Genomic DNA, 22,811 nt, shown 5'->3' with positions numbered 1-22,811 from the left:
TAAGTATTTTCCAATAAATATGAGTGCAAAATGATATGATAGCAATATGTATCACCAATAAATGTAACTGGACTGGTTGGTTGGCGTGGTTTATAAGTTAAACTATTATGCCATTTTAGCAAAACCTTAGTAAGCGGTTAAAATTCAAATTTATAATTAAATACTTTACGTTTTGAGTGTATTTCAGAAATGTTGGTCAGCGATAAAGAAACTTTATTTAGAAACTTAATAATTTGGACCTATTCTCTGATTGGGTGTAATTATAATATTTTCAAACGTGAAACCGTCTCGAACTCTTGACCTGACGTGACAGCTAAGTAATACATTAAGAAATTGTCAAAAATGTTAAAATATGTACTTATAACTGACTGAAAAAATACACGTGAAATCGTTTAATTCCTTCTTCGGATTATTTCACGGTAAAATTGTCAGAGTTGCTTCTTTAATTTGAAAAACAATTGGTAGATTTACATCAATCAATTTTAAATCCTCATGGATTGCATATCTATATTTATTCCATTATTATCATTTAACATTTACTATCAACCTACACTTTGTTTGAGTCTTTAATTGGCATTTAGGTGTTCTAAAACATACGAAAGTACTTATGAAAACAAAGTTCAGTACAAACAATGTTTCGCATTGAACCCGTGTGAAGACAAGTGATGATAGAATTAAAATATAATCGTCCATTGTTTATCCATAAACAGTTGCAACATAAAAACACAATCATATATTGTCAAGTAATTAGCATAACGTATAAAAGTATGTTTATTATTTTTAAAACAATATTTTGTTTGTCGCTTGACACATTCAATCCTTTATACTTGTTTAAAATTGTTCGCAAATCAGTTATTAACTGTTGTATGTATAAAACTACTTAGATTAATCAAAACAAGAAGAATTTATAATTTCGTAATTTTTTGACGGAATTTGGAAACTGCATACCAAAAGATTGAATGTCTATACTTATGTTAAAGATGATGAACTGTAGAATCGACTCTCGGTTGGGGTCTTTTCTGAGACATACGACCTCCAACTCTTGAAAAAATCGAGTTTACTCCTCCCAAAGTCCGGCAACAAACCCACTGAAAATGGCTGCCATGATGGCCCTTTTTGGGCGTCCGGCAGGCTCGTTTTCCCACGTAAAAAAAGTGTTTGTACCGGCAATCTAATAAAGATGTTATGATGACCTACCTGCCTAATTAATATTATGAAAAAACCTTTAGGAAATAAGAAGATATTTTATAGCTTGACAAATTACTGTTTTTTAGCCTTAATAGTTCTTGTTTCATAGATATTAATAATCGGAACATGTTTTTCAGTGAAGTAACGGAATCACAGACCACTCCCAAAATGAGTAACGGCAGTTTGAAAACTGCCCGAGGTTATACAAAAGTACAATAATTATTAGAAACTTGAGGTCAAACAAAATTCTTAAGAGATCTTCACAAGTTATTAAGGAACATTAGCTGCTATTATGCGTAATCGAGTACTTTGTACTGAAATTAACTATAATTATTAAGACGGAAACTTTGTTGGATTGTTTGAAAAACACAATCAATGGCGCAACAACCTTTTTAGGTCTGGGCCTCAGATTTCTGTATCTGTTTCATGATCATTTGTTAATCGAGCCTTCTGTGCCTGACGCACGCCGTCGACTTTTAGAGTCTCAGGCAAGCCGGTTTCCTCACGATGTTTTCCTTCACCGTTCGAGCGAATGTCAAATGCGCACAAACAAAGAAAGTAAATTGGTGCACAGCCGGGAATCGAACCTAAGACCTCAGGGATGAGAGTCTCACGCTGAAGCCACTAAGCCAAGCTCGTGTGTTGTTTGAACTGACTTTAAAAAACCATAGAGGAGGTAGACGCGTAATTCGTTTGTCATAGGTCTATTCAGGAATAGGTCTTTGGTTTATAGACCGTTCTGTATGATCGTGGTGAAACGATTGTACAACGCAGTCGTATGGAAAGGATTTTGTAATCATTGACCTATCTATCAGCATAATAAGGTTTTATTTTGATATTTTTTGTTATATCTGGTCTAAACCTAACCCTGTCTATATATTCGACGATAACTTTCGAAATCTGAATTTTAAATGTAGTTTATAATTGAGCAATATTTACAATTTTCTTAACCTAGAAAGTAATTATTAAAAAGAAAATCAAAGCAAACACAAAATATTTGGTCCCTGTGGCTGAACGCTGGCAGCAGTTCCTCGCTGTATTGCGATACTCATTCGTTTATACTTGAGGCCATTCAGTCCTGATAATATACAGTCTTAATATAAGAATTATTTTATTTAACAATGGTATGATATTAACTGCTAATTAAATTACCTACAATGTGAATGTATCGTAATGTCAGAAGTACAGTAATGTAGTTTTATTCAATTATGTAATGCCTCACACGATTTTGGTATTTATTACTATAAACTTAGAGCTTGATATTGCGTAATGTTTAAAATTGCACCTACATTACTGTACGGTGTCCAAGATGATTTTATGACATGTGAATTTGTTCTGGTATTCAGGGCATTAGAGCGGCGTTTATGTAATTTACTAAATTCATTATAATTTCTTATTCGGTAAAAACGTTAATTTTGAAAACATGTAACACTGCGTATTAGGCATATTATTTAAAATAATAATATAAAAGCTTTTGTACAAGATAATCTTAGACTTTGGCAGATACATTACATATGCATATTATATACAACGTCATGTCGTTTAAAAAAGGACTTAAAATAATCTAAACATATTTAACGATACTTCCCAACCATAAAACAATTTAAGAATTATATGGCGTAAATAGTCAATTTGATTAAACAATTTCCATGAATATTTATAACTTATCCATATTATCTCCACGATTTATATAATCGCCTTGTGCAATTTATAAACATACCCACAAACCCATCAATATATTATATAATCTACAACACACTATTAAGTTATAACCTTTACGAATACTTATAATTAAATATTTGTAGAATGACTTAACAGCTTTTAACCCAGTTTTATACGCTCTCGTTATAACGAATACAATTTTAATAATAATTCTAAATGTGTTTTAAGTAAAGAGTAAAGTTTCTCTGCAACTTAATTAATTATGTTATTACTTAAGTCGGTTTATATCTTACAACTAAAGGGGATTATTTTTCATACAACCAAATATTAATACGCTTTTTGAGATTTGCATATATATTTCCCGTGGTGTACGAATACAGTACGAGGGTCTATTCATATTTGGTCGTTAGCACCGATAGTCGTAACAGCTGATGACGTTGTTAGTAAATACAATACAATAGAATTCAGCCAGACCCTTTCATTTTGATCAATATAACCGGCATGTTGTTCTAAACGATGTCGTCGAAAACTGTATAAAACTTCAACTTCAAATATATTTCAAACTCACGCAATAAAAGGCCGGTAAATGTTTTAGATAAAATAACTGATATTAGAAAACATTAAATATGTTTAATCGTCTAATTGGTCGTCATAGCAGTTCATGTTTTAATTTTGTGCAATTACGAAAAGAAGTCAAGGCTTGGGAACCAATGTGGTAACTAGTTGTGAGAATTCTTAATTTAAAAATACTGAAGCCCTTATTTATTAAGCGTTAAATAATCATTGATAGGCATAATAATTTAGTTAATCGTTTTTACCGCTACGTATTACCATAATTTATTTATTTCTTCAAACAATATTTGGCCCTAGTCAAGAATAATTATGCATGGGAAAAGTATGAACACTGGTTTTTCATACTTTTCCTTACTTACTGGATGTCAGCGTTCTTATAAAAAAAAACTATAAATGGACGCACTATCTTTGTAGCAGATATTACGGCGAAAATTATAAAGAGGCATCTGAGTGTCAGAATAAAAACACCTCATATGCCTACCGACATATGAGTCGAGTTTTTGAGTCTAAGGCAAGCCAGTATCCTCACGATGATTTCACATAGAAAGTCAATTGCTGCACAGCCAGGTATTGAACCTACAACCTCAGGGTTGAGAGTCGTGTGCTAAAGCCACTAGGCCAACACTGCTACCGCGAAAGTAGGACCGGCTTATACGCCATGTGTATACCACAAAGTCGCGAATGACATTATTTTCACCGCTTTTACTAATATGACTTTAACAGCAGTTATCACGTGTAGATTGTACTGCTCGAAATATAATAGTCAGTTTCCATGCAAGTCAGCTTTAAATTACCAAATAAAGTTCATTGATATTCAATTTATACGTGATATAATTGAATGAGATTAAAATAGCTCTTCAAGTGTAAAATCACAAAAACTATTTATTTTTTACAAAAAATGTATAGAACTTTACATAAGAATAGTCAAAAGCTCCGTGCTCCCGAATAAAAAAGTGTCATGCTAACTTCAATAAACTCTTTTGCAGGACCGAGAATGACATAACAACAAAATGGCACTACGACTAAAAAAAGACATAAAGAAAGCCTCCTACTACGTGTGGTTCCTTGGGGCGCAGGAATCACGAGGCTTGCGCGGCGAGGAATTCGCGCTACCTGCCATTCGGATACTGGAAGAAAGAGCCAGGGATTTGGAACCGTTTAAAGTCACGTTACAGGTAAAACTAATACAAAAAATACGATGGGGTATTTTAACCTGGGTTGTTTGTTACTTTTAAGTTTGACATTTAAATCGATTAATTCGAATCTAACAATTCATGTAAGTAGATTAATCTACAAATTTCCTGGATAATAAAAGGACCACGATAACCCAACCGTACAAAAAGACATCAATTATTCATTTAAATTGAAAAATGTAATAATAGAGATATACGGGATATAGTAATTAATTATATTATTATATATTTAATATCAAATTATTTTAAGTTATTATTATTACAATCGCCTACCGTTACTACGTAATTAGAAAATAGTCAATCTACTGAATGATTTACTAAATAGCGTTTTCAATTTGTTCTCCTAGGTGTCCCATAAGGGTCTGAAAATAATCCAAAATGTGACGAGTAAGGGAAAGCAACAGACTATTAAACACTTCATCCCACACGGAAGCATCACAAGCGGCGTGGTCCAAGGAGACGTCGTGGCCTGTGTCCTGCTGCTGTACAATCCTATCACAGGCTGTCCAGTCCATGTACATGCTTACCGGTAAGTTTTTACTGCCTCTCTGTTAGAAAAGAGGTTTCGATTTACGGATGCATTCCAAAAAATACAAATAAATAATTCAAAAGCATTAATTTTGGTATCATATTAAATACGCTCTACTTTGCTGATTGTGAAATTCATTCATTTTCTAGGATTATTATTTGTCGTAATATAGTAATTATTTTTGGTACTGAAAATAATAACATATAATCAATTATCGTCATGTCGTGTACACAGTACAATTTTTTTTCGATTAAGCCACGTAACATGATCGTAACATGAACTTTATTTCAACACAATACTATTTTGCATATTTGCACTATAGTGTACCGACGATGTCAACATGACAATTGACTCGCTGTCACAAGCTTTGATTGCGATAAAGTACAAGAAGTACTAGTTGCCTCATGTTAAAGAAAACAATAATGAAAATCCTTGCGAAAACGACGCTGCGGACGCGTTTTGTATTATTTTTTTCTTGATGAAATTGGGTCTGTGGATAAGGAATCTAATATTACGTGAGGCGGCAAACGTTTTCACTACAATTTGGTATAGAGTTAGCGTAACCTCAATAAATTATATTTTAAGTAGAATATTGCTAATCTATATATCTTAACACAATAATCTATAAATACTTGTGTTTCATAAACAATATATTTTAAACCATATAAACTTTCAATGCGATGGAACGGGAAATTGAAAACTGTGTAAAAACTCGAGCTGATGGGCAATTCTATTTACATTATGAAAGATCACTTCTTGATGTCCGCTAGATTAAAATTATACTATGCAGGAAATACATAATTTATGACTTTACAAAAAGTAACGCATGCAAGAAGCCCTAGCGTCATTTATCCAATCCGATCCTCCACTATATACATATATGTGTATATATTACAATAAAAATTTTTTTTTTAAGATTCGGACATTTATGCTATGTAATGTGACAACGAGCAGTGGTATTAATAAATCTATTGTTCCTAAATATCTTCTTACGCATTCATATTAAGGCCAGATAAACAAATGACAAATACATGAGAATGTTTTCTCATAAAAATATAAAGAGAGTTTATTCGTATATTGAAAAGATAAAGTCTATGTAATGAGGTATGTTAAATAGGTGCCCTAACACGTCTGAGAAAACAATAAATTGTGTGAAATCAAGAATTTTATAAATAATGTTACATTAAAAAATATACACGTTTTACTTTTTTTACGCAAACGACATTGAAATTTAAAAAAATCGAGTGATCGTTTGACATTTGTTGAGAACATGACCTTTGTGTCTTCGACAATATGCCACGCAAGACAATGGCTCTATTACATGTAACCAAATATTTTAACTAGCTGGTTCTGCGACAACACCTTTATTTAGGCCTTCAAATTGCCAATGTTCAAATTATCTATAACAAGTTCACTACTATTTAACCATTTATACGGGAGACATAGTAACAGCTTCCGCCCGCAGCTTTTCCGGCGTGGATTTCATGTATTTGCGTGACCAATTCAATCGTTAAGTCAATTTATATAAAACCATACAGTATCATACACCTTCCGGAATTAATTCTCTTGGTAAAAACTAACCTAGTTCTGTAGTTTTTGAGTTTATCGCGTTCATACAGAAACCGATGCGGCCGTCGAACTTATTTTATAATAAATATTTAATAAAACTACTAAATATTCCGTAAGACTTATTTAAATATTCAGGTCGTAGATTCGACCCTCGGCTGTGCCAAATATCACGTGTTGTGAAGAAAAACATCGCCTGGAAACCGGCATGCAGATGCAAATAAAAGTACAGAAATCTAGAAACCAGACATAAAGTTTATGTTAAGTTACCAAATAACTTACTCCTACTAAAACTAAAAAAAAATATTCCACTGTTTTGCTGATATTTGCATTATGATGATGACCACGCGTGAAGGTATGTGATTACATAAGCTACAGCTAGCCAAGACCTATCAGGTCATCAACCTACCACGAATTGACTCCATATGTATCTTACTATTTTAGTAATAATATAAAATTTTAGCCGATATGGTTTTTTTTTAAATATAACAATTAAGCCTCGTTATGAAGCAAGGCTGTCTCATATTGTATTCATTTTTTACGTAGATATGAAATTAGTTTAGCAACCGGGAAAGAAAGATAACCAAAAAATATTCAAAACATTCTCTACAGTACGAAAACGTATAATTTACAATCTATCTATTCTAAAATATGTATATGACAATTATGGTGAACATATGTGTTATTATATTATATATATAATAAATTCTTGGGTTAATTAAGTACCTGTAGTAGTTTGCGATTACTAAATTATACCCTTTATATAAAGAAAAACAATTAATTTGACATTTACCGTATTCAATAATGTTGCAACAACTGCCTAGCGGTACCGGCGCATCTTGAAGGCTATATTATTGTATGCAATAATACACCTTAATAATGAACCTATAAGGTAAAATGTCCCATATACACAATTGTATTTCAATTGACGCTTGTTAACAATTTTGAAAGCCATGTAGCATTTAAGAAAATTGATGGAAACTTATTGTTGCATTCGTCACCTTATTTAATATTAGTGGCTTGGCACCAGTACATGAAAATAACTATTAGACTCTGTACTATTGACTACTTTATAGTCAATTTTTTTAAGTAATTGGAAGCAAACGGGCAGGAGGCTCATCTGATGTTAAGTGATACTGCCGTCCATGGACACTCACATTGCCAGAAGGCTCGCAAGTGCGTTGCCGGCCTTTCAAGAATTGGTACGCTCTTTGCTTGAAAAAATAATAGGTAATTAATAATAATTCCACCATAGTATATTTATTTTTACTAGACTAGACTATGTAGTTGTTATTATTGATGTTTTAAAGATTACAGTTTACTCGCTGTTACCAGAGACACATAAATGACGCTAACTTTAGTCTAAAGACAACAGTACCAACCCGACCTCATTAAATAGAGTTACAAATCTTAATGTAACGAGTGGTTGCGAGAGGTTTCTGTAGAGTACTAATGATAATATTCAGAAATGTAATTTAGGGCTAAGTCCGACTCCCGTATGTCAAACATTTATTGGATTTTGTCATACAGGAGTCAGTTCGCGTCAAGTCTCGTTTCTGTATCTCACCCTAAGTTCTACAAGTCGTACTACGAAAACTACTTAAAGCCACTCATGGCACTAATCTCAATCTATATATACGTCAGACATGACAACTTTCCTAACCTTATAGATTTCACTGTTTTTATTATTCTAAACATCAAAAGATCAACAGATCTGTTACGTTACTTCGGCCAATGTTCACATTTAAATGTGTATGAGATTTGGTCGAAAAAAGTTATTACACAGAACAACCTAGCTCTTCAATTTATCTAAATATATAACATTTTTTAGTAGTTTTGAATTAAATATTACAAAGAATTCACTCTCACTTCACAAGTTTTTATATCCCCTAATTGTTTTTCTATATTTTTGAACGAACAGCGGGAACTATTTAAAACTAATTCAAGTTCACTAACTCGCAATACAGCCTGCAACCAGATTAGAAGCTAGATTATTCCAGTCCATACCAGTTTTGTAGCAATGACCGCAAGATGGCAGCTACAGAGCAAAAATAAATTCTAAATTTGAATTAAAATACTGGCCATATAGGGTTGACTTTTACTTATTTTAATTTTTTTGCTGTTTCAGTAGTGTACATACTGGTTGTACAGTTTTAATCAAACACAAAATGGTGTCATTTCAAGTCTTCGCAATATAATTGAAGATAGAAAGTATAACATTATTGAAAGATAATTTCTAAATAAACCTACATACATCTTTGGTATGACTATATGATAATAATATAATTGTTTATACCCACTATATTTGTTAACTAACTATCGTTAAATAATTAAAGAAATATAGCCCTTGTGTATAAGTATTTAAAAATGTTGAAAAATGAGTCTGGGAAATGTAACTTCTGTAGATCATTGACTGATTCAATTATCATCTTTCTTTTGTTTCCCTGGGAGTCAAATTGCTGTTAACTAAGTAATTCTAATCTTCTTGTCAGCAAAAGTAAGCAAAGTTTTCAAAAGTCATAGTACATAAACGTACTATTTTTTTGTAGGAATCTTCGAAAATGCATTTCGTTTTCAAGCATAGACAATGGGGGAGGGGGGTAAATATGCGTAAAAAATACTATGGAGTGGAACCCAAAAGCAATACAAATGTTCTCACAGCCCAGTTAAATATAAGTTATTAACAAACTTGCAACATACATACCAAGATCTCAACGCAAGGAATATATATTCCTAAAACAAGATTCTTTAAATATTGTACATGCTGTATCAATGTAGCTGATAATAATTGGTAGTTTTCTACTATAATGCTGCATTTGTGCATTCCGATTACACGGCATATAGGAAAATTATTTCCATATGAGACATTTGTGTATTTGAAATGAATTAGAAAACGCTAATAATAGCATTTACATTGCAATTTTTTGGCTAATCTGTGTATTTTCGTTAATATTCTGTGTTTTGTATAAGAATAAACTGGTTTAACATAAAACATCAACGTTATAAACTTTACAATTAACTATAAAAGATAACCGATTGTATATACAATAATTTAGCTTTTAGCCAAAGTTTATTTGTCCGAAAAACTATGTTTATATACACCACGTTTAACGGCAATAAACTCACACAGTATTAGTATTTAACGAAAACACTAGTTAAGTAAAAAATATGAAACTGGGATCGTACTTGATCGCTTAAACGTCACCTGGATCTTGAAGAAGTAAAAATGGGACATATATTTTTAGGTATTAAACTCTAAGTGTTACGGCAACGAACAATGTAAAAGCCGCCCGCGCAGTCAAAACAAAAATCTGATTAGGGTGAAAAAAGGCGAGGACCTTTACTTCGTACTTCACTCACACCAGTGAGCTTCCATCCTGCCATTTAGGCGATTGAACACTCCGCGACGGCCCAAGCTGAGTCGAGTCTCACAGTAACACAGAGTCTCCTGCTGTAACTACGCTTTGCTGTGTCTACATAAGGATGGCTGGTAACTAGCTTCGTTCACCAGCTTTCTAAATTATATTGTTCGTCGTCCGTAACACTAAGCTAAGGGTAGACTTCTTAGCAAATTATTGTAGACCCTCACAGTTGATGTCGCTTCTCTTGTTCATAGAAATGTATATATTGTGCCTTTCTAATTATGAATACGTGTATTAATGTACTTGTTTGTAGCCCAGAGGTGGGAACGTTGACCCTTAGAAATCGCATTTTGTAAATGTAGATGGCGATATTTGCCGCGAGTACGTCAGCGTTGATATCGCGATTTGTTTGCTAATTAAATGAATTCGGCGTAAGAAAAAAATAAATATTAACAACAGTGTCATTTCGTATAACTATTATACTAAGTAAAAACGGGGTCATACAGACAATAATTTATTGCATTATTTGAAGTGTCGCAATAAACTCACGCTCATAACGATAATTTACCACACTGGCTATAAAAATTCCACACATTTTTATCTTAATAAGTGTCAAGGTTATAAATAAATAATTCAACGTAATTTATTATTATTAAATTAGGAGAAATTTTCGTTAACTTTCACTCGCGCCAAACACGAGGACATACCATTGAAATTTTTAAAATTTGCTCTCAATTCGTTTTTAGTGAAACCTCTTATTACTTAATTTAAATCGGCCCTTAGAATCGACTACCGAACGTCACAAATTCATCAAATAAATACACATATTAAAATATTACTTATTATGCTGCTGAGTCATTCGATTTCTCCTCGAATCTAAGTCAGTGGTAGCTAAAAACGGCAAAATACTTTTAGAATTTATCACCGTAACATTTTCAGTTTTTTTTGATAGGTGCAATTATCAATCATAGTACTTTCACCCCGCGGGTGTTAGATAAAAAATTAAAGCTAGTAACTGACGAAGCATGAAGTGAAAATATTGTGACACCTTGAAGTCAGCATTTTGCAAGGCAAACGAGTAGAACCCTTCTAGTTGGTAATACTGTCAACTGTGACGAATGATCGCCGCACAAGAATTACAAAAAGTGCTAATATAATTCTATCATAGACGTGCAATATCCGTGCATGTATAAAATAATCCTTGATCATAAATGCCTTTAAAGATTTTCGTATTGAATTTATAAAATATTCAATAAATTTTCACCACATGCAATCATTACATTTAATAATTGTGTCCATATAAAATGTGTGGTACTAGAGACTTCTATAACAATTATGAGAATTTGTTTCTCAATCAAAATTCCTTATCAACAATAATATACCTACCTACCTGTATATTATAAAGCTGAATTTTGTTTGTTTGTTTGGTTAAAGGTTAAAATGTAGTGGTTCGAATTTAAACATTCTTAATATGTTGGATAGTTTATCGAAGAATATTATTTTTATTAATACTATTATTAGAGCAGTGTTGGACTAGTGGCTTCAGCGTGCGACTCTCATCTCTAAGGTCGTAGGTTCGATCCCTGATCCCCACCGATGGATTTTCTTTCTATGTGCGCATTTCACATGAGCTCGAACTGTGAAGGAAAACATCGTGAGGAAACCGGCTTGCCTTAGACCCAAAAAAGTCGACGGCGTGTGTCAGGCACAGAAGGCTGACCACCTACTTGCCTATTCGATATACAACTGATCATGAAACAGATACAGAAATCTGAGGCCCAGACCTAAAAAAAGGTTGTAGCGCCATTGATTTTTTTTAATTATTTTTATTAAGTAAAAACGCTTTCGTGATCAAATTTATTCTAAAATTGTTGCAAAGGTTTTGATCAAAATAAATAGAATTTTGAACGAAATTGATTTAGTTTCTTAGCGTAGTTAAAATAACGCAAAATAATGATCATGTACCACGCACGCCTTCATGATGCTGCTAGGTGCTAGACTGGCCTCAAATCAACGCGAATGAAGTTGAGAGCTACAGCTAGTCAATATATAAAATGTAAGATGCGTCATATTGAATACTCAATGATGTTTTCACAATCGTCATTTGTAATTGTGCTTACCTTGATATTAGTAATTTGAGAATCATTAAACACTTCTTAGTATTAAAAACCAGTTTTTGCACAAAATCACTTGTAAAATCTTTTTGTAATAATGTGTGTTCTGTTGTATTAGTGTTTTATATTCTGTACTGTTGTGACTTGTGATTTGGTGAGTTCTATATTTTTTTATTATAACTTGGACCAAAATGGGTCAAGAATACATTTGACCAGCAACTGATTATTAATAAAAGGGTAAATATAATCTTTATATTTAAAAATAATCGTATTTAGATATTTTTTTTTTTTAATTTGGAATTTATCGAAATGCTAAGGTTATAGTATGATGATGATCGATATAATACAATTTTTATTATTATTTTCTAAAATGCATATTTATTTCCTCACGCCATAATTCATGCAGCAAGCACTTTTAACGCTGAATTAACAAAATGTATGAATATTTAACCAGATAATTGCTAATTGCGTGCTGTGAAGATCTTGTCTAAGTCGTGCTATGCAATTCTCTATAATTGATGTGAGCTTCATGTTTTAATGTGTTTACGAGGCTGTTAACTGTTACTTATTTGATTATACACATATATTTATTTTTCATAATGGCATTCATTAAACATATGTACAGATTTTCTTTCAACCTCTTCAGTTTTACGGCTAAAGAAATGAATGTATGTCAGAAACCTCGTATGAGGGCTTTAATGAAATGATTCAATTTCGATATTATCCAACGCTACCTTGATTAGTATAGTTGGTATGATTTGTATTCTTGATATAATTACCAAAGAATTGCCCATCATCCTATGCAAAAAAAATAACAATCGTTGACTCGTAACTCAGCAAAAACATACATATATATGTAATATTATAAGTAGTAACACCTGTTTCTCGGAGGAAAATTTTTAACATAGACAACAATGTCTGTTAAATTCGAATTATTGTCATTTGATTTATAAAAATCTACAGGACAATGTGAGATGGCATTTATTTGTATTACGGTTGAAAATGGAACATCATTTCTATTGCATCTGATCTGTGGGTGGGCCATAGATAACCAGTATTAGATTTGTATATGTGTACAACAATGACATTACATAACCTGTACGTTCCCGCCTAAGTGTCTCGTAGTTTTGTAATATCCTTACTTTAGGATTTTATTCAGTCCATTTAGTCTTGCAATCCATTCAAGCCTATAATCTTAGTTAAGAGGAAACGGAAATGTCCATTCTACTGAGTTCCATAAATGCAGCGGCTGCTTAAATAGATAGAATACGTTTTTTATTACGGCTGTTCACATACTTTTGAACTTAGTTATTATTTTTATTACAGTTTTGAAATTAACTTTATACTAACATAATTTTTTATATACTCCGATTTTTGAAGAGCTGTTTATTTACATTTAGAAACCACACTTTTCAATTTTCGTTAAATTAACCGTCGATCAAACTAACAAAGTGTGATATATGTTGTGACAAGAAGGACCTTGTAGCTCTGACATTATGGCACAATGCATTCCATTCGTGTTCATAATAACATTCGATGTGGTTTTGGAATTTGTAAATTAATTTCATGTTTAGTAATTACAAAAGTGTTCACCGCAATTTGTGTAATAGACTTATTGAATATTTTATTAATTATGTTGATAATGACTATAAGTTAAATTCTTAAAAACAATGTAAAAGTTGTTTTTATTTATGCCCGATTTGCATTTATGTCAAAAAAGATTTAATTATTTATGTTTTTTTTTTAATTATCTGATAAATAAGGTTTTGTTATTTTAATTATTATTATTTAATGATGAACTTACTGTCTAGTCTACATTAAATCATACCAAAAAAATACGAATATTTAAAAGCTTTCTAAAGAAAGTTGTGTTTTTACAATAATTCTCAACAATTGATTTCTAATGAATTTAAAAATGTCAAGCGAAAGTAACGACGCTCTCGCAAATTTGTTTTTGTAATATTTACATAACATTATAGATTAATTAAGTTCACTTGACTTTCAATCTAAATATTAAAAAGCAAAATATTTTTATATGCTTTTTAATATATACCTTTGTTACATCATCTTGTACTGACAACGCAACTTTACACACAAACAATCATTTTCAAAAATTATATATGATTTTGCGTCTTTTTATTAACTAAATTAGATCGACCGGTATTTAGGAGACTCGTGTCAAAAGCTCTACCCGATAGGTATATTTTGTCATATAATCTGTGTTTAATTATGCGTCTGTCCTAATATGTTGACACGTTTTCATAAAACGGTTAGTAGTAAGCCGGATTTGGTAAAGAATCTAGCAGGTTGCGCGGTCAGTCGCGTTACGGTGTTGCCCTTATCTGGTGACATAACCCAATTTGCTAGAACATGTGTAACTTGCCTGTGTAATTACAGTTCTTAGATTGTACAGCGCTATATTGTACACAATTTGTAAATATCAAACCAATTAAAACGTGCCTGTATGTAGTCATTTTCATTCAAAAGTATTATTTCAATTATATACCATATAAATATTGAACATATTTTCGGTTAATGTCAAATGATATATCAGCTTACTTACCATAGACTATACGTTTACAGATGTGACTCTGACCACACGGCTGGCATGCTCTACACCCATCTTTTGGCGTTAATAGAACGACCGGAAAATCAGAAGAAATTCGCGGATATTGAGCGAAAATTACAAATGAGAGGTGCGCTGCCGAACAGTAAGAAGCCTCCAGATTCCTCTCTGGGGAGCGAAGTATCAAGAGAATCAGATTCTGGCAGTAATGAGGACAGGAATGTTGCAAATTTGTATGACAGTTTGGCTGCTGAATTGAAGCAGAAGTTGTCTACAGGTAAAAAGGGATTAGGTCAGTCAACATTCTTTATTTTACTGTAGTTTGGCAGCTTTAAATATGGAGCATTATCTGGTATTTTAATTATATATGCTTATATTTTTGTATGCACCTATCGTAGTATTAGCAAATTCTTGTATAGTAGTGTTATGGTCTTTGCGTGTTCAACATATTAAACATTGAAATAAAAGGATTGTCGTGATGGGTCTGCGATGTGGCTTATTAAATTTGCTCGTGTTTGTAAGTTTGCTCGATTTTCAGGAATTGCATTATGTTTTATGGCAATTGCGTTCCACTAGCAACTCTTAATGTAAAAATATTCTAAAATCGGTTTTCTTATCGGTGTTATATAGTTATAGCTTTTCTCACACTCTAAGCCATGTAAATTACATTCCAGGCAAAAGCCCAATTTTGTTGCCACCCCGCGACTACGACACAGTACACAGACAGAAAGGCAACCTGAACAACATTGACACACGGCGTTGCCTAAACCAGAACATAGTCGGGGTGAATGCCAGACGCAAATTGGAATCGTCTGGCGGTAGTTCCGGGATTGGGAGTGACCTCGCACCATCCCCTGAAAGGAATGACTATCGTCCCCACGACAACCACAGTACTAGTGGTATGAATTATTTTTTTAATCAGACTTTTTAAGGATCTCTTTACATTGACTTTGACATCTAGAAATGAGGCGCCGGGAAATCCATTTTAATGTTAGTTTTTTAAGCTTGTCAGCCTTCTTTGGCTAACATGCGATATAATTTTTTTTTTTACCACGAGTGCATTAACTATAAAACTATGGATCTAAGTATTATACTGATCGAAAACGTTAGACAATTTTTTAATTTCTTTATGTCGTACCTGTACCCAGATTCAAGCACAGTTTTGTTTTGTCAAACGTTGACCAGTGTGTGACACTTATCACTGAGGGCGTAGTTTCGAATCACGGTTGCGAAATTATTTAACACACGCTCATACAATGAAGGCCAGACCGAGGTACTTGCCTATTAGAAAAAAACAGGTGATCACGAAAATACAGAAATCTGATTTGTTATATGTATCTGGAATGGAATAATAATAACATACCGCTAAAATTCACTTAACAAATACATACTATTTTTATATTCATTTTGATGAATATTTTATATTATCCGTTTACAATTCGAGTTTAAATAAAGACGCAATATTTTTAGTCCATGGCGTCACCATTCGTGACAGTGTTTACATTCAACTTGCAATTACACTTTGTATCATCATTTTGAAACAATTTCCAAAGCAGGGTTATAAAGTTTTAACAAATAAATTGATTCCAGGATTTATATATCTGTTTAATTGTGTTTTAAACAATATTATATCAACATATTTTCGATATACATCACTTGTGTTCGGCACTCATACTTAGTTATAAAATGGACAAGTAAATTATTAACAAATTTTACTTAAAAAACTTTATTACTCACAATTTTAGTAATTATTATTCTCGATGCTCATTAATATTAAATATATACAACTTTGTCTTAGTTCTATACCAATTACGAATGATTTCTCATGTAGCAAACAACATGGGCTACATATTTAAAAACCTACACTTATAAAGTAAATCGTGGCAGTTGCATTATTATTAACAGAAGAACGTGATAAACATATTGTATCACTTGCAATCTCTCAAATGGTTCAAGACCATTTTCTCACCTTCACTCTGTCGTTGAACATTGCATTACAAAATGTACTTATTAGATTTTATAATGGCGGAATGAGAAACGCATTATGTCCATTTACAGATGCGAGGTGAACTGCACTTTCTAAATTTTTCATATTTATGAAACTAATGATTATAATGTATTTAAATGTTGACACTTCATATTTGTTAACCTCGGTTTTCTGGATTTCTGGTAAACCAGTTTGGCTTGTCACATCTTATTTATTACCTGGTAAACAAATCATATAGATTAAATATGATTTAAAAGATTCCTACGATACATTTAAAAAGGTGTATTTTTTATTGAATTAAAACAAAATGGTGACCAACGATCTACGTTACATTGGCTTTTGCACGTGCACGAACTGTATAAAAAATCGATTAGAAGCTAAACTCACGGCAACCTTAAAACAGCAACATGCAACGGGAGACCGTTATTTCAGGTTAATGTGTATGCGCGTGAGTTGAATTCCAAATTTTGTTCTGTAATAAAGTCAACGTACTGTTTCTGAGCGGGTTAGAGGAAACTAGACTAGACTAGGGATTCTGGAAAATGTGCAACAATAGTTTTTAACTCCAATAATAGTTTTGCATATGTTTAGTTAGAATTTACTTTTGTTCTACTCGATCGACATAACGTTAATCACATCAAAGCTTATTAAAGACGTTCTTACTGGTGACCTATAAACCTTGAAAGATGATATACACTAAACACTAGTTATTACTGAAAATCACAATAAATTCCGACATTTTTATTAGTTTTTAAATCTAACGCGAACCCGACAGAGAGACATGGTACGAGACTTGTTTTTATACGAGTATATGAAATAATATTACGATTATTAGCGATAACTATTATATAGGCTAGATTGTAATTCATGTAAATTCGCACTCTTTTTTGTAAACTTTATACTAGTAAGAAATATATATTAATATGAAATATTTCGGTTCGAGTGTTTTTAGTGCGAGTTGCAAATCCGTGACACTGACAAATAAAGTGGCGTTATACTGGTAAAATAATTTTCAAATTCGGTTCAATAGATCCAGAGATTCCCTACAACCTTTTTTACTTAACTTCTTTATATTAAGTACTGGTGTTATGGACAACTTCCTTATATACTAATAAGTTGTTCGCCAGTTTCTGTTAAATTAGTGGTAAATCCATATGTAAACCAATTAAACTAACTAAACAAATAGAAGTCAGTCGTTGCAGATAATAATCTATGAAGATAGAACTATTACTAAGGACAGTGCCGTATAGCCATATAGCAAGATTAGCAAATGCTACGGGCCCCGAGAATTTGGGGGCCCGCTCTCTAACGCACCGGTAACCGTAATATTTTTTTTTAAATAGGAGCGTAATGCGTAATATATCTTGCTTCACTTCCACTTAAAAATCTAAAACTCGATTTCGTCACGTTAAAGCGTAAAACTAAGTAAGTATTTCACAAACTTTTTACCGTAATGTTCTAATGTTTAATTATAATCGATATCTTTGGACTAGCATATAAAAGCTAGCACATCTACCTATCAAATGGGCAGAAATTTTTATAAGAACGTCTTTATCATCTCACTTTGTTGAATATAGAGCATGATTTGCTTAAAGATTGAAAGTGTTACTATCACTCAATTTGTCGATCCAGATATATATATTTATTCGTAACGGTTTTGTTTTATTCAATATCCTAAACTTGAGAACCTAAAGCATACCAAGGGCCCCTTGATAGAATTTGCTACAGGCCCCTCGCTGGCTTAATCCGGCACCTCAATATCGATAAACTACATTAAGTATTTGAGTCAATTTAGGGTTTGTTTTTTTATTTTTTTACCATTTCGCCGCATTACACTCGTATTGAAAACACTCAACTAAGTAAGAAGGACACGGGCAGCCGTATCGATTTAACGCTATCTAACATTGTCCCGTGTATTAAATATACGAATATTAAAAGTACGATTTTGAGAAGCTAATTACTTAATATTTAACCGACGTTTTGCTTTCATCGTCATGGTTAAGGTTATATGTAATAAAACATACAAACAATATATATTTATATGGGGCCATGGTTGAAAGCCTCTCCCTCCAAGGAATTCCGCAATTTTCACTCTCCGCTCGCCGTCATCACAATTTCATCTGTCCGGTTGGCACAAAACTGGCCCTTCACCTGAATTTAATATCTATACATAATCTATTTATCAACAAAGATTGTATGCATATACAATCAATTAACATAGTTAATAAACGGGGTCACAATATATATTGCCCATTTTAAGCGAAAACTTTAATGAAACTAGTGTAAATCACGAAGAAAGGCGAAAGCTAATTCTCACAATAAATTAGTGCGACAATGAAATTTTTTAATAAAACCTCATTCCACTAAATGATTCACAAGATTGGCACGTGGGAGCGACAGGTTTTTTCTATGTCAAATAGTATTTTAGAAATGAGTTAAACTTGTTCTAAAGATGTACCGTTGTATGTAAAAGCGACAATGACGTTTGTAAGGTGTCGCATATATTAAGAAGTAGGCTTTTAGAGCAGTAATTATGAAGCTTAAAGTAGGTAGATAAAATCAGTTCTTTGTAGTTAGAGCAAATAACATTTTTAATCTTTCACTTGTCATAGATAAGTCTTTCTTTTGTCATGTATTGTTTCCTTTAACTATTCGATATTAACGTTATCAAATAAACCAATCGGTATTTCTTAGTAGCTTTTGTTATGTTTTACTATGATTATACTAACAGTGCAACTGCTCCACTTCATTAACAGTATAAATTGAGAATTTTACATAAATACTCATTCATTCACACAATTCGTCTTGATAAAAGTAAAGAAACCTTTTTGAACTAGAACATTCCTTGTTGCCAAGATTGAGATTTCAAATACGGAATAGATATTTATTTTATTAATATAGTTCCAAATGAAATGGAATGTAATTAAAATTAAGAGAAAACACGAAGTAGACTTCGTGGTTAAATTTTCGCTTGAAAAAGAATTGAAGGAAAGGATGATGATATATTTATAAGCTATTTATTACGTTGAGAAATCGAAATTCTTTATTTACTCATTTTATTATTAAATTTTTCAGAAGAGGATTGGGCTGAAAGCACAGCCTACTTGATGCACGAGGCCTTTGACGCGTCTCCTCCGCGTCGAGCTCCTTCCCCCCGCCGCGCTTCCCCCCCGCGACGCTCATCACCACCTCGCCGCGCTTTGTCACCACGAAACTACGACAGAACCCCTTATAACGACGATCTTTCAGACCAATTCAGAGACGCTTTAGCCCCTTTCCGCGAGGCCACCTTCGAGAGGAGATTTAGACCCGAATCTCTCGAACGCAACAAAGAAAAAGTAGACAAATATCCAGAAGAGACAACGAATTACAGACGAAGATACGTAGCTGACACTAAACCCTCCAACCGGAGCATGGACAGAGTGGATGGTCGCTTCGGCAAACTCCAGAGAGGCACGAGCGAAGGCAGCCTCAAAATGGCCGACACGTCGCCGAAAGAACGCTTCAATGTAGCAAAGGAAAAGTTCAAGAACTTAGAGAGGGAGAGATTCAATCGCGAGCTAGAGGCGCACATGGCGATGCGAAGGAGCATGTTAGAAGCCAGGAACAGTCGCTCGACTTCTTCTCCAGAAGAAGAAAGACGGGACGAGCGTCAGGAGCGTCACAGAGAAACGGCCTCTCGGCGAGAACAAGAGCGTTCTCATCGTGAGGTTGAGCGTTCTCACAGAGAACCGGAGAGACGTAAAGAAGACAGAGTCCGCGATCTAGCACCGCCCGATTTGCACAGGGAAATGGAAAGGCTGCCGCGCGTTGGTAGAAAGCGCGATGACTTGAAGCGATACGAGTACGGAACTGAAGATTATCTGAACAGGATTGAGCCGAAGCCGCTAAGAGACGATTATGACAGGTACCGCGATAGAAGGGAATCAAATCAAGCCCCGGATGAGGACGAGATAGAGCCCGTAGAGGAGAGGAGACGAGATTGGAACGATCGACAACGGGCCTTCAGTCGCACTCGCCTGTTGGATGATCATAGACAGTCGTACGCGGAAGGCGATAGGGATAGGTTTTATGAAAGGGACTATAGGGATTTTCGCGACTTAGCTGATAGACCACAGACGAAGTTCCGCCATAGTTATGCGGAACCAATCTCCAGAGGGCGCCTCGGAACTGTAAGACCATATTAAACTGCCATAATAAATAGTCTGAGCAAATTGTAAATGGATACCTGCTAAACTGTATAATCACAAATATTTTATAAGTATATATTTATGTATAGAGCATTATTATTTTTAGTTAAAACAAATAAATAAACATTGTCAATATCACTTATTATTGTACTTAATAGATATATTTTAATTTACAAACAAATAATAAATTCTATAAATTCAAATTTATTTTCATTATCTACCCATTTATATAGCTTTTTAACATATTGTTACGAGCTAAGAGATCGGACCGAGACACCGTACATCTCATCATAACAAAAAACGAGGAGTTTAATTACACGGGAAAACACTAATAAATACACAAAATACTTTAAGTAACGCGCAAACACTACTCTCATAAGACAAAACGAGAACTTTATGTAAATTCAAATTGTCTGGTATGTGAGAGCCTCTCTTGAAACGACCATAAATTACATTTTACTATGCTGAAACTTCTCTAAATTAGAAAATTTCATTCAAACGTCCTCGTAATATGTAATAGATTCGTTCATATTCTTGTTATGAAACATTTTGTAAGCAATATATCTAAAACACTGTTACAATTCTTTACTCATGACTCTAGAAATATTCTGTTGAACATGTTCATATAATACGTTAATACGTATTATATATATATATATTATAATACGTTTAATACGTACAAAGTTTATTGACTTTTCTTTAAATAAATAAGACATACGTATGTGTTTGACCATAACTAGGAACAACATTTACAAATAGCGACTGCTTTTAAAATGTAGTTTACCGTTTTAAAAAGGTCTTGGCTTATACTATATTAGGTGCTTGAGGCGGTCTCGATAAGGTCGTCATACAAAACGTACGTTTCGATATTAGTAAACAATACGTTAATTTTGAAATCTTTTAATCTAATATTTGTTTTTACCTATTTCGAGTAGCTTTGCGAGTACGCATGGACTAGTGTTTAAGAATATCATTTTAGACTTAATTCTGGTTAATATTTAACGGAAACAAGTAGTTGTATATGTGGTTAATAACTTAGGACTTATTTAGTTTCAAAAATTAAACATCGGCTTGTAATGTTCACAGACAAAAGAGATGGTCACAGACAAACGGAATACCGACTTGACATAAAAGACAACTCAAGTCAATGGACCAAAAGGCGCAAAATTTAAATATTACGACAATTATATTGTACTTGTATTTCTATATTTTTTTATTATACAAATACAAGCCTAGCTTAAGTAATTAAAGTCCCTAAAGAGGAGATTAGACACTCCCCTGCTGCTTAGGTTCTCGGCCATTGCTCTGCCTAATCGCGTGGTTGATAGGTTAAGGGGTCAATATTTTCCAACACGTATTATTACTCCCTGTTTTGATTTTTATAAATACGACGATATTTATATGTAGCCAATAAAAGTATTGGTAGTAAAATAACAACACATTTTCATAAAAACTTTATTAACAGATCATTAATTATTGCACAAATATCGCATTAGCAAGTAGATTCAAAATATTGCACTGTCATTGCACAACGTCAAAAGTATAGTTAGTAACAATATAATTGTATAAATGTTTATTTACACTTACAAAATATTGGAACATTATTGCAGGTTTCACTTATAAATATTGCCTACAGAATAAATTAAAAGTTATTAATTACATCGATAAAATAATAAAGATATGTACATTGATACGGTTACATGTTAGGCAATTTATGTTGGCAAGGATTTCAAGCTAATTTTATATTGGGGTCCATATAAAACCTACTTAATTACTTTCAAATTAAAAGTAAAGTAAATAATTATGGTCGTGAAGAACACGAATAGTTCTCGTCTCAAATGCTTAAAGTATGTTTTGTCGTTATATTTTCAAAATGACATG

At 32.9% G+C, this 22,811-nt stretch overlaps 1 protein-coding gene across 4 annotated transcripts in view; it reads left to right on the top strand.

Annotated features, from left to right (window-relative positions):
* LOC123713203 (trichohyalin) overlaps positions 1–21,127 on the top strand; it is a 42,593-nt gene extending 21,466 nt beyond the window's left edge. Inside the window, exons 3-7 of one of the 4 annotated variants that reach the window (XM_045666765.1) lie at positions 4,410–4,598; positions 4,964–5,145; positions 14,771–15,030; positions 15,428–15,652; positions 19,816–21,127. In XM_045666765.1, the coding sequence (XP_045522721.1) occupies positions 4,434–4,598; positions 4,964–5,145; positions 14,771–15,030; positions 15,428–15,652; positions 19,816–20,927 (1,944 nt within the window). In that variant the 5' untranslated portion in view covers positions 4,410–4,433 and the 3' untranslated portion in view covers positions 20,928–21,127. Of the gene's footprint in view, positions 1–4,409; positions 4,599–4,963; positions 5,146–12,263; positions 12,342–14,475; positions 14,650–14,770; positions 15,046–15,427; positions 15,653–19,815 lie in introns of those variants that run through there. The other 3 variants (XM_045666764.1, XM_045666767.1, XM_045666766.1) reach the window with 3 other exon arrangements.
* The last annotated feature ends 1,684 nt before the right edge of the window (positions 21,128–22,811 follow it).

The sequence above is a fragment of the Pieris brassicae genome, chromosome 8 (assembly GCF_905147105.1).
Source record: "Pieris brassicae chromosome 8, ilPieBrab1.1, whole genome shotgun sequence".
Classification (NCBI taxonomy): domain Eukaryota; kingdom Metazoa; phylum Arthropoda; class Insecta; order Lepidoptera; family Pieridae; genus Pieris; species Pieris brassicae.
The sequence above is the reverse complement of the archived record's forward strand: the minus strand, read 5'-3'. Positions and strand labels throughout refer to the sequence as shown.